The sequence below is a fragment of the Ammospiza nelsoni genome, chromosome 17 (assembly GCF_027579445.1).
Source record: "Ammospiza nelsoni isolate bAmmNel1 chromosome 17, bAmmNel1.pri, whole genome shotgun sequence".
Lineage (NCBI taxonomy): Eukaryota > Metazoa > Chordata > Aves > Passeriformes > Passerellidae > Ammospiza > Ammospiza nelsoni.
The window spans coordinates 12,817,421-12,830,034 of record NC_080649.1 but is presented as its reverse complement, the minus strand read 5'-3'; the positions used below and the strand labels follow the sequence as shown (position 1 = coordinate 12,830,034).

Below are 12,614 nucleotides of genomic sequence, written 5' to 3'. Positions count from 1 at the left end.
TAATGCTAGTAATACCCAGGAAAAGGTCATGCTTCTAAGAACTACCTGGAATTCAGCTGCTGAGCAGGGATTTATCAGACAATAACTTGGAGAAGAAAGATAGGGACATAACATGTCCAATGGTCCAGCTGACCACCAGGTGACTGTAAAGCACCAGGAAGGCACAAAAATATAAAAAAGAAATACAGTCTTTGGACACTTAAGGTGAATTATTAAAACAGAAGAGTAATTGCCTTGCAAGGCATTAGTGAGTCCTGGAGTAGTCACATTGTTCAGTTGTATTCACATTTCTTGGAAAGCTGATAGAGGGAGAAGATGGGCACCTTTGACAGAGGGTTTAGAGCAGGATTTATGGCAGCTTCAGGAAGCTCCACTCCAAATTCTGCTGGTTTAAGACAGGTTTTTGGTATATCCTCTACAATATAGGCTTTTAGTCATTTGCCTCCAAAAAAGATGTAATTACATTGATATAAGTGGAGTGTAACTCTATGAGTATATCAGCAGAAAGACATTTTTGTGAGGGGATGCTACCAGAGTGACCTAAGGAATGGATGGGATGTTTTTTTTGTATGGTTTATTTTGGAAAGGAAAAATAACTGCTAACACCAAAAAATATTGATGTAGAGGAACAACAACAAAAAGGAGATAGGTTGTTTGTAAATAAATAGAATTTAAATAAGGTCAGTTCTGCTTGTGTGAGAGAAATTCTTGAACAGCTTCAAAAATCCCATTAGTGACAAAGATACACATTTCAAATAAAGCTGAACCTGGGTTTTAATCAGGTTCAATTAAATAACTGTTTGTGATTGCAGGTGCCATGTGGTGATGTGACAGGAGTTCATTTCCATTCCTAAATTCCTCTGGAATAAGTTTTTGATGAATCCACAGATGCCTTCCATTGAACAGCAGCTCTGCACACAAATTGTCTCCTTTGCTGTGCAGGCTGAGCTCTGCTCAATAAAATCTGAGCTCTGCTCCACCTTCCCTCAGCAGGGTCATGGCTGGGCACTCCTCCTGCTCCTGGGAGAGCTGGGCATGTCCTTTGGAAGGCATGATTAACACCAATATAAAGGAAGATCTATTCTCCTGGAGACAGAGTCATAGCTGGGTGTCAGTCTGGAATTTGTGAGGAGACTATTAATGGCTTTTCGACCTAGTACAGTGGTGACAGTATTGGGACACAAAGTTCTAACAAAGATTTTTTTTTTTTGTCTCACGACATGGTTAAACAGCCCTTAGAGTCTAATATGAGCTTATTAACTTTGTGTCTGTTGTTTGACCTATGGCAGTGTGTAGGTGTCTTAAAATGTTTCAGTTGCTTTAAATGATAAATTGTTTTAAGTTGCTATAAGTGATGAATTTCTCTCTATTGCCAGCAGTGGATTTTGTGCAGTTTTTCATAGCAATTGACTTTGTATCTCCCTGGTGTTGGACACTGACCTGAGCTGAGCTCAGTGTACCCCTTGGGTGGCAGAGAACTCAGTGATGTTGGTGCTTCAGGGCAGCTCTGGCTGCTGGAATTCAGCCCAGCAGACTGTCCCTAGTGAGAAGGATCTGGCCAAATTTCCTTTATCCCGCTCCACATGGAACTTCAGGCCTTCAGTGTGTTGCTTCTACCACTGTGGAACTGAAATCTTACCAGAGAATATCCTGGGAATTGTGTCTGGCTTGGAAAGCTTATGGGTGCATTATGCTTGTCATCAACAAACTAAAAATTAGTAAAAATGGAAACATATTTTCCCAGTTCTCTCTTGGTGTATTTCCTGGATTTTTACCCAATATTCCTGAATTCTGCTGTTTTAATTTATGCCTGGTTTTGCCTTCTGATATGCAAGAGAGGTGAATAGTCTCAGTGTGAAAGACAGTTCTCTTCAGTTCTGTTCCCTGAAGCCATCAGAACCAATTGATGTCAGTTACCTCAAAAGCCAATTAATCCCACTCCTGTTTTGTTGGATCAATACTAATGCATTTTTCCTGTAATTTTCAGGTTTTGACATCGCTGGATGCCAGCAAATCTGAGGTAGGAAATTCTGTCTTATACTGGTGGAATGTTAAATAGCTCTCAGTGCTTCTGATAGAGGGGCCAGCTTGCTTACAATCTTGGGGTGAAAGTTTAAGTTACTTCAGGATGGCATTTGTGCTGCTTCTAGTGCTTAATGAGCCAATCTTTGGAAATCTGGTCACGGTGTAACAATATTTAAGCTCATAAAGCCCTTCTAGGAAAGTTTTGCCATTGTGCGTGTCTTTCTGAAGGTTTCCATGGCATCAAAACCACACAATTCAGAGGTTTGTTCAGTGTTTGTTTTTATTTCCCACCCCTAGAAGGTGCAAGCTGACCTTGCCCTGTGCCCTTCCCTTTTTCCCCTTTGATATAAATGGGGTGGAACTCTATGAGTAGAAAGAGCTTTTCGTGAGGGGATGGATGGGATGGCTCATTTTGGATGGTTTATTTTGGCTCTTCAGCCAAGCAGGTTTGTACCTGCTGCAGAGGTGGTTCAGGGCTTGGCACATGTTCTGTCCACCTCCACATGAGCTGCTGGAGCATGGGGGAGCAGCTGGATTTTGTGCTGAGTTCTCACTGAATTCTGGAGTGTCATCAGCAGTGTTGTGTGTTAGGTGCTTGACATTGCTGCAGGTTAGCTCGATCATTTTGGACTCTCGTTTATTTTGTCAGCTTTCCTCTTGATGTGTGAGTGTTTCTGAATGGTCTGGAGGTGTTCTTAGAGGTGAAAATATCCCGATTGTTGGAGTGTGTTTGGAGTAAATGACTGCTAAAGAGAAGTGGCAGTCCTTTGTGAGCACAAAGGTGCTCAAATGCATTTTCCTCTCCTGGACAAGCCACTGCACTTGTAATGACTGGCAGATATTTTAATTTGGTGCAGAGTGCCTGAGTCATTTATTTGTAACATCAGTTGGAAGCTCAGAGTGTTCCTTGTGAAACCCTTCTCAGACTCACAGTAGGGAATTTGTGGTGTGCTCCAAAGCCAGTGTTTAACTGTGACAAAATGTGTAGGTAACTCTAACTGCTGGATAAATTTTTAATATGAACCTTTGGTAAATTAAATTGCATTATTAAAGAGAATAGATAAACTGTGCTGGTTACTTCAAAGGACATGAGTTCACTTGCATACTGCAAAAAGAATGAGATAATTCATTTTTATTTAGATTGAGACTGTAATATCAGTGTTCAATTTAGCTGGTCTGATTCAATTGCATACTTGGCTTGTCTTAGGGAGTTTCAGGAGTAGGATTTGTATCTGTTTTTTCACTGTTGCACTGTTCAAATGTTTGGTGCTGTTCTATCAAGAGCCTGCTAATAGTAATTTTCAGTTTCTTGTTTTGTAATAGGATTTTGGGGGCTGAGATTTGTCACTGTGGGTACTGCTATTGACTCTGCTGCCTTCTATACAGTCTGTTTTCTTATTTATTTGTCAAATGTTCTCATGTAGGTTTTTCTCTTGTGTGTGTAAAATTCTGGGAATATTGCAAATTTCTGCATTGGCCAGTTGAATTGCTTCGTTTGTTTGAACTCTATTGATTGCAAAACCTTGAGTTAACACATTTGGTTGTTTTTTAAGAGCTCACCAGCTGAGGTTTGTGCCCCAGCCTGTGGGGCTGCTGACTTTGTAGGCACAGATCTGTGTGTGAGAGGTTATGGTTGGGTGCTGTTCCTCCCATTCATGAAACAATTGGCAATATTTTTCAATACAGGGCAAATTCTAATTGGAGGTAAAGGGTAATTAAATATTTTCCTTTATCAGGGATTAATGCTGTTGGGAAATAGTCTGAGTTGAGTGGAGTAACTCACCTAGCATAGCGAATAAAAAGATAACAGGCATGCAGAACTGGTTGATGGATTTCTTTGACATAATGGCAAGCTTCCCAAAATTTCTTCCTGAAAGCCACACGGGCCCAGCACTACAGTTCTGGTGGGGTTTGAGTCTTACATAACTGTGGGGGTGACAGGACACACAGGACATTTCCTCAGCTTTGACAACAGTGGCCCTTAGTTTTGCCTGATTTGATTTGATTTTGCTTTACTTTTGTGTCTTCATGAACAGTTCTGAGAAAGGTACAGCCCCAGATCCCCTTGTTCGGGCTTACCTTGGTGCCAGGTCTTGTCTCACTAGAGCTCCTCTGTTGTTTGCTGCTGGAGTGCTTGTGTGGAAGGTCTCTGCTCTGCTTTTGAATAAAAAAAGCACTTAGGTTTGTTTTCTAAAATCTTTTATCAGAGCCTCTACTCTGCTCTTGAACTGTTGATCTGAGTAGTCTTGAAATTTGTTTATTCCTTTTTCTTTTGTTCTTAGATGACTGCTGTGTTCCCTTACTAAATTTTGTATGAAGTCTGGATGAGAGCTTAGTGTGTTTGTGCAGCTACTGAATGTTTCAGGAAGATACAAACCCAGCTGGGCTTTTTCTAAATGCTGGTTGCCACATAGCACCACAGAGATGAGAACATCTAGAGGAAGCTGTCAAGTGATCCCAGGACCTTCCTTCCATCATTTAACACAAAGGGACAACAAATAGTGACAGAGTCAAAGCTGTAGGCAGCAAAACCTTCCAAAAATAATTGCCAAATCTGCCCACAGAATGTCTGTTAGGGTCATAGTCTTGTAAATATGCAAGCTGGAGGCATCTTAAAAAGGAATAACTTGTGCATAGGTAGTCAAACACAAAGATTTTATCACAGCTTACCCTGGTTTCTTGTTCAAACCCAGATTTTTTTTGATTCTTGTTCAAACCCAGATTAGCAGTTTCTGTCAATACAATTACAAAATGGGCCTGAGATCAGTCTCAAATACATCTGTACACTGTAGCAATTCCCATAACACACAATAAAATAAATTTTCATGTAATTTGAGGAATACCCTTTTTCCATTCTGCTGACTTTATCTATTACAAGTATATGGCATCTAGTCCTTTTATTGTTTTTGTATGTACATTTTTCCCCATGAAAAGATGTCTCATTCAGCAAACTATTTGACTTTCCAGAATGTTCTTCCTTCTAATTAGCAGTGAGAATAAACGATCTTTATGTTAGGCAAAGCATAATTTCTTTTCCTTTTTTCTGAAACAAATGGTGTTACCAAAATAGAACAGAGAAAGCTTGTTGTGATTCCTCTTTTCCTCTGCAATATTTGAATAAATGATACAGTGAAGTTCAAGGCCTTCTTGTGAGAAGTGAGAGGTCATGCCTGATTGAAATACAAGTTCAGCATAACTGTGTGTTAGCTCTCTGCCTGCTTTAATGGGAGGGATGTCAAGGAAGCCTATTTTTTACTCTCATAAAGAAAAGGGTGCCAATATGTCTCAATAAAATGGAATCAAAATCAGCTCAAAGCCCAAGGAGGTTATTAAATCACAGTTTACAGGAAACCTCAGAATAATAAGGAGAATATGGTTCTAATGATAACAAAAGTGTGGCTGATTTACCCAGTGATCCAGCAGGTCCTTGATGACCAGGGAGTGTCACTGTTAAGCCCCCCATGTCCCTGATGTGGCAGGAATGGGTCAGGCTGGGGAGCAGTGTGCTCAGAAAAGGGCAGCACATGGATTCCCTTCTTCCACCCTCTGCTGCCCCCTGGGATTCTCCAGAGGAGAATCCTCTGGCAGGACAGGCAATTTCATTGTTTTTGATTTGTAAATGTGCATGAAACCCCCGTCTTTGGGCAGGAAATGTGTTTGTGTGGATGACGTGATGAACGTGCACGGTGTCCATGGAAGATACGGCCTGAAAGCCACCATGGAGTGCTGTGAGGGAGCTGGGGGTGCTCAGCCTGGAGAAAAGGAGACTCAGGGGTGCCCTTATCACTCTGTACAGCTCCTGAAAGGTGGGTGTAGTCAGCTGGGGTTGGTCTCTTTCTCCAGGCAGCACTGACAGAACCAGAGGACGCAGCCTCAAGGGAAGTACAGGCTGGATATATAGGTTGGTTAATATAGGTTGGATATTAGGAGGAAGTTTTTTACAGAAATGGTGATAAAGTTCTGGAATGGCTGCCCAGGGAGGTGGTGGAGTCCCCATCCCTGGGTGTGTTTAACAAGGCCTGGATGTGGCACTGGGTGCCAGGGTTTAGTTGAGGTGTTGAGGATGGGGTGGACTCCATGATCTTTGAGGTTTCTTCCAACCTGGTCATTCTGTGGTTCTGTGAAGGGTTTGTGCTGCTGATATTATGGTCTGCTTGCCTTGCACTGCTCCTGGGGGCCCCCAGCCCACCAGGCTGTGCTGCACACTCTGCCCAGTGTCTGACTCACTCTGGAGATGATGCAGAACGAGAGGAATGAAGGAATCTTGTGGTGAGGCAGCAGCAGAGCTGGGGTCTCACTGCCAGCAGGACCATTCCTGCTTCTGCTGCCTGCTCCTGGTGCCAAGGTGAACTCATTCCTTTGGAAAAGGAGTCAGTGAGGTGTGTGTGTGTAAACAGATAGCAGAGCCTGCTCAGGAAATATGCCTCTACCAATATTGTCTTACGGTGGCTGCTTTGATGCTCTGCAGTGTGCTCTGTTCCTGCTAGACTTATAATTCTTTCTGCTAGCTCATGACGAATTTTTAAATCCTGTTGGCTGTCTGATTGATTTCTATGGGAAAACTATGATATCAGTGGGAACTTTATCTGGGGAGAGATGGATGCTTGGCTGGATGCTGTCAGGGTAAATTGCAGGTGCTGCATTAAAACCCCACAGCAGATAAAAACATGTCACTCAGCTCCCTCCCCTCCCTGCCCTACTTTATTCTCCCCAGCACACTTAACATGCAAGGACCTCGTGTGCCATCACTGCAGGGGATGTGTGTGCTCAGGACAGGAGACATTTCCATTTCTATTTTCAGGTTGTTTTTCAGGATGAGTGAGTGGATTACAGCTTCTCCCCGTTCTGGTGCATCAATACTTTGCATCAGCCACAGCTTTTGCTTGGAGCTGTGCATTGTTAATCACACCCAGCTCTGTATTCCCTCTTCCCTCCAAGTGGATTGAGGCATGGAGTGATCAATCATGATGACTAATAAAGGATTGGCTATTAGTATTTCTTAAAGTTCCTATCTTTAGGATCCTTGGCAAGAAAATACTTGCTTTTAAAGAAAACTACATATCTATAGGAGTATAGGATAAAGCTTTCCTTGTAGTCATAATTTTGAGTATTTTGAGGTGTTTGAAATCTCTGTAGTTTGTACTGGGACTTCAGATTTTATCAAAAGGATATTATTGCAGTAAGATTGTAATTTTTGCTAGGTCTGTTGAAATCACTTTAGATTTGGCTAAATCAAGCTGCCACAAATTGTGTATAAATAGGTACCAGTATATAAATATATATATATACTGGTACCTATTTTTATACATACATATATATATATATACACATAAATAGGTGCCAGTTTATATATATATAAAAATATATATATTATATACAGTATATAAATATATATATAAATAGGTATCTTTCTCAAAAAGATAACTGCAATGGTGCCATAATTCTGCATAATATATCTAAGAATATTTATAATTTCAAGTGCAAAATCAAGACTTATAAATTAAAAGTATTTTTAATTTTCAAGCTTTTAGAACTGAACAGTTGTAACTGTGCAGAAGTTGGGATTTTTGATGTCGTGCTTTCAGTTATTTCCACTAAAATGTATTTTTCAATCATGCAAGCTGATTAAGGGTCTGAGCTCCCAGTGAAAGGTGTCTCTGGGTAACTCAGTGTCCCTTATAAATCCTGCTGAGCACTTTCTGTGTTTTCAGATCCCCAATAAAGCCTTGACTGGCAGTGACGGGAGCTCCCAGCTGGAGCAATTATCCTGACAAGTTAATATGGACATTGCAGACGTGGCAGGAAGGAAATTAATGGCCTGGAGGGTGACCCTGGCATGTGCCTGGGGTGCAGCCCCCCCTGGACACACCAAATACCTGCCTGCACCAGGATTTGATGGATTCCTCTCCAACTTTTATTACCAAAGGCAGAATCCTGTCTTCCTTTTAAAATTTTGAGGTTTAACCACATTAGCTACATAGAGATGTAAAAGGACTACACAAAATGGATGGAGAAGAATTGTACAAAGTTTTCATCCATTTTTAACTTGAGCATGAATTTCTAGGATTGTGCTCCTTCCCTCTGAAATCCTGTGCTGTAATTTTAAGCTGTGCAGTGTGAGAGACAGTCTTGCTGTAGCTGCTACTGTAAAACCTAATTTGCTGCATAAAATATGAGAGCTACAGTGAAATATGAGCCTGGAGAGCAACTCTTTTGATCTTGAGTAGTCAAAAGGTTGGCATGTATAATGGTATGAAAATAAATGATGTCAAAACTGTAGGATATAATTTATGGTTTGGGGACTACTTTACTCATGGAAGCAGAAGCTTCTACCACTGGAAAGCAAGTAGTTCAACAAAAGGTAATGAATGGAAATTACAAACTTTCACAAACCCCAGATAGATTGAATTGTGCAATCCATCAGTTTAAACACAACCAGTTGTCTAATTTACTGTGTTTATATATTATTAAATAGAGCATTTATAATATATATATATGATTGGAACTTGAGCCTTCGTTTTGTGTTTCTTTAAATAAGTACTAGGCTTTAATTGCCATCCACTTTGGCAAGGACTTGGACACATAAATTATCTTTAAACTATAAACTACCTCAAGTCGAGTGACAAAAGCTTGGGTCATGTAGGCTTTTAAAAAGGATCTTTTTGAGGTGTCCCAGCACAGCCTGAAGAGTGCCCAGGTGTGTCATGGTGATCCTAGGAGGGGCATCACAAAACAAGGGCAGAATATTTGTTGACTGAAATCTTTATGGCTTTATACCATGCAGGTTCTTATGTGTGCCCCTGGTAGCTGAGACTGTGTTGCTACATGGGTTTAAGAATTGGGATTTTTTCTTTTAATATATGTATGAAAAATGTTCCATGGACTAATTCCGTTACCTCCATTTGCTTCATTCAAATTTGCACAGCCTTCCCCAATAAACTCTCTGCAAACAGTCTTTTAACTGGGCTTGAGGTTTGAAGGGTTTAGTTGCTTGGTTTTGGTTTGGTTGGGTTTTTTTGTTAGTTTGGTTTGGGTATTTAATTTTAATTTTTTTTCATCTTTTTTTTTCCTTTATTTGTTTGTTTTGGTTTTGTTTCTTGGACTTTTTTTTTTTTTTTTTTTTTGTTTTTTTTGTTTCATAGGCTTTTTGAGCCTCATTCTTTCTTTTGAGATGTGCTTTGTGAAGTTTCCACAGGCTTCTCTTTGTCCTTCTGCCACCCAAGGCTGCCCAGTCCCTTTGGTGGTGCCCCAAGGCTGTTCATGGACAGGGTGAACCCAAGGCTGGCGTTGTGTTGGGTGTCTCTGCCCTCTGCAGAGTGAGGTCCTGCAGGGAAATGTTGGACCCAGAGCTCCCCAGGCTGATGGGGCTGTTTGGGTCCATCCACTGAGCCTGAAGCTGGAATTCTCCCCCAAGGATGTAAAGATTGCATCCCCACCAACACCCCCCCCTAACCTGCCCAAATCTGTGTGGACAGGGCTCCTAGGAGAATTCTGAAAGAAAATGAGATTTAGTAATGACAGCTGTGAGCTGCCCTGCATGCCTTTCCTGTGGGTGTAGCTATAAACACACACATTTCATGGACCTGTGTCTCCAGAATGTGTTTCAGTAAAGTGCATCAGGAATTTGATGGTGACAGGAGTGAGTATAAGCTTGTCTCACTAAAGGCTTGGTATTGACTTGAAAGTGCACTTTGTTTATTGATTCTGTTTCTTACTTCCCTTCCACATCCTCTTGCTGAATGCTGTGAGTTTTCAGTGCCTGTGGGAGAACTGGATGTGTTTTGATGAAGGTTTTAAAGTGCTGTATTAATCACACTTCTGTCAGTCCTCAGTGGTGGATTCAGGAGTATCACACTGTCACAGCTCTAGATGGGCCATATTGATCTTGATGATTAAATCAGCTAAAGAAAACTTGATTTCTGAGGGAAAACTTAATATTCTCAAAGCCCAAATGTCTCCTAAATATTTATAGGTGAAGAAAGTTGATCAAATACCTTTGTTCTCTGATTATTACCATGAGCAGCAACACTTTGTTCAGATTCTCATCACAGTGATGTGATGTAGTAATATATAAATTCCTGTGTATGTGTTTTCAATCATGGGAATATGCAGAGGTAACTTTTTTTCTTCTATCTTGGCAAGGCAGGAAGATAAATAGGTAAAAGTGTGTATGTGTTTAAGCAATAAGGTTGGTTTAATGGTTCTGGGGGGAAAATTTCCTCTGGTACACAGAGTAGTGACTTGATTGAACAGGACAGAATCATGCAGTTCAATTAATGTGCAAATATGTGTTCACTGAACTTTCATTCCATTTATCACATGGACATGGAAATAGGGTCATTTTTTATCTCTGTATTATGTATATGACATCTTAGTTTGCTTCTTGCATGCTGCTGTGGGGAAAATAGCAATGTGGCACACCAGAGGCAGAAAGAATTGGAGATAAATTCCTCAGCTGTCACAAACACATTTAAGTAGATCTTTGTTTGAAGATAAATCTCTTCCTTCTGCAAGGACTAACATTCAGAAGGCTTTAGCATGCTCTTCCCATTAAAATTGGATGTGTTCCTTGGCTGTGTGCTGGAAAAAATCATGGGCAACAATTGTCATGTTTATGAAGTACGTGGTTAACAAAAGTGTACTTACAGAAAAACATCAAAAGCAAGTTTTAGCTGAAAGTACATTAATATTTACCATTACCTGTTTAAAATAAGGAGCCAGATATTTCAAAGTAACTTTTTTTGATTCTTACCAAGGTTTTCTTCCATCCTCAGGCCTAGTGAAATTTGTTTGGGGACTGTTCTCGTTCCTTGGACTAATTACTGTAAATCAGGTGAGCAGGAGTACAGGTGGTTATTCAGTTCTTACACTGAAAACCTGTACTGGTATATTCTGTTAGTAAAAGTAGAATGAATAAACTTCTGCCTTTTATTTTACTTCTATAATTGGTGAAAAAAAAGTTTCCTTTTCTCTTGATATGGAGCAAAAATTTACAGCAGCAAGGGCAAAAGATGAAATTTCATAAGTACAATGTAAATTAGGGTGATAAAAATTCCCTTCTTAAGGACCTGTAAGAATACTGGAAGTGGTTAAGAATTTCATTGTTCAGTTTCACTGAGAGTCTGAAGACCTTTTGGCTGACATGGGCAGCTGTAAAAATGAAAGAGTAGCTGAATTCCACATGGAATTGTAGCATTTGCAGGCAAGGCTTATAACCTTTAAACAAAGCACAGGCCAAATTCTCTGCCAGGGAAATTGGCAGAGCTTCATAAACTTTAATGGAGCTGGGCCTTAATGGAACTGTGCCAGGTTTGAGGAGCAGTGAACGTGAGCTCAATTTAGGCAGGAGGTGGCAGAAGCTGATGGAGAGAAAGAGGAGTTTAAATTGTTAATAATCAGTCCCCACAGGTCACTTTTAAATAGGAAAAGGTCTCAGCCTGGGGACTGCAGTGTCTGGTGAAAGCCAGATGTCTTTCCATCAGATATTTAGTTCAACAGCTTTAATTTGTATGCGAAAATGCAAAAATTTGATTTCTTATTAATTAAACCTGTACTGCTGTTTAACATGGTGCCCAAGATGAGCAAAAGAGATATTTTGGGAAAAGTTTCTGAATGGAATGTGAGGAGTTTGGAGCAAAGAAACCATAAACTCCGCAGCAGGACAAAGGGAAATGTTTCCATCACTGCAAACATATTGATGCAGCGCTTAGAGAGCATGAGGGGTTTATGTTTAGGGGAAATAATGTGTTTATAAAATAGATATTCATAGGTAACATTTATTTACAGATAAAGCAATTGTGACCCAGGCAGCATTTTGGGTTGGGACTTCATCAGGAAGTTGTGGAAGGGTGCTGCTGCCCATTCCCATTGTACATTTAAAAACCAATTTTCTTAGCAGCAATACTCCCTGCAAAGGTAAATATCCAGAATTATGAGGGGGTGTTTGGAGGCAGTGTGTGTTTGGTTCATTCTTTTGACTAAGTACTAAAATATTTTGCTTTCCATTCAAGCTTAACAGCCACCAAGCATGTTCAGGAAACACTGTTCTGTACAAACCCAGGGAGAGTTTGATTTAAAACTGCTGTGGTTGCTTGGAGAAATGTTCATTTTGCTGTAATAGGGGAAGAGAAAATCAGCATTGTTCTCCATCTCCTGCCTGGCATAAGCTGGGGAAGGTGAGCAGCAGTACCTGCACTGGTGTAACTGCTTCAGGGGGCAAAAAAGAGAGAAGCTGCTGCCCAGCACTGCAGAGGAGAAAATAGAGGAGCAGACCTGGGAGAGAGTCTGCAGTGCTGGAGGAAAGGTGGAGCTGAGTGGGTGAAACAGAGCCTTTCTCCTCCCCAGTCATGGCAACTTGGCTGAGAGATCAACAAGGCATAGCCAAAATATTTCCTTTTCTTGAGTTTTCTCAGCGGTCATAATTAAACCATGTCTTGTAGGGGAAGCCCCCTTTGCTTAGGGGAGATCTGAATTTTCCACCTTAGGAAATGGCAGATGACAGAGGCAGCCTGGGGTGCTTAGTTGCTTGTTAAGGCACCTTTTTCCCTGGGAGTTCCACATTTCTCTGTCACTGAAACCTGATTTCACTT

General features: G+C 40.8%; 1 protein-coding gene across 1 annotated transcript in view; it reads left to right on the top strand.

Moving 5' to 3' along the window:
- The window catches only part of RBFOX1 (RNA binding fox-1 homolog 1), a 1,162,992-nt gene that overhangs the window by 269,080 nt on the left and 881,298 nt on the right, over window positions 1-12,614 (top strand). Inside the window, exon 3 of the mRNA XM_059484829.1 lies at window positions 1,988-2,020. Coding sequence (XP_059340812.1) covers window positions 1,988-2,020 — 33 coding nt within the window. The remainder of the gene's footprint in view (window positions 1-1,987; window positions 2,021-12,614) is intronic.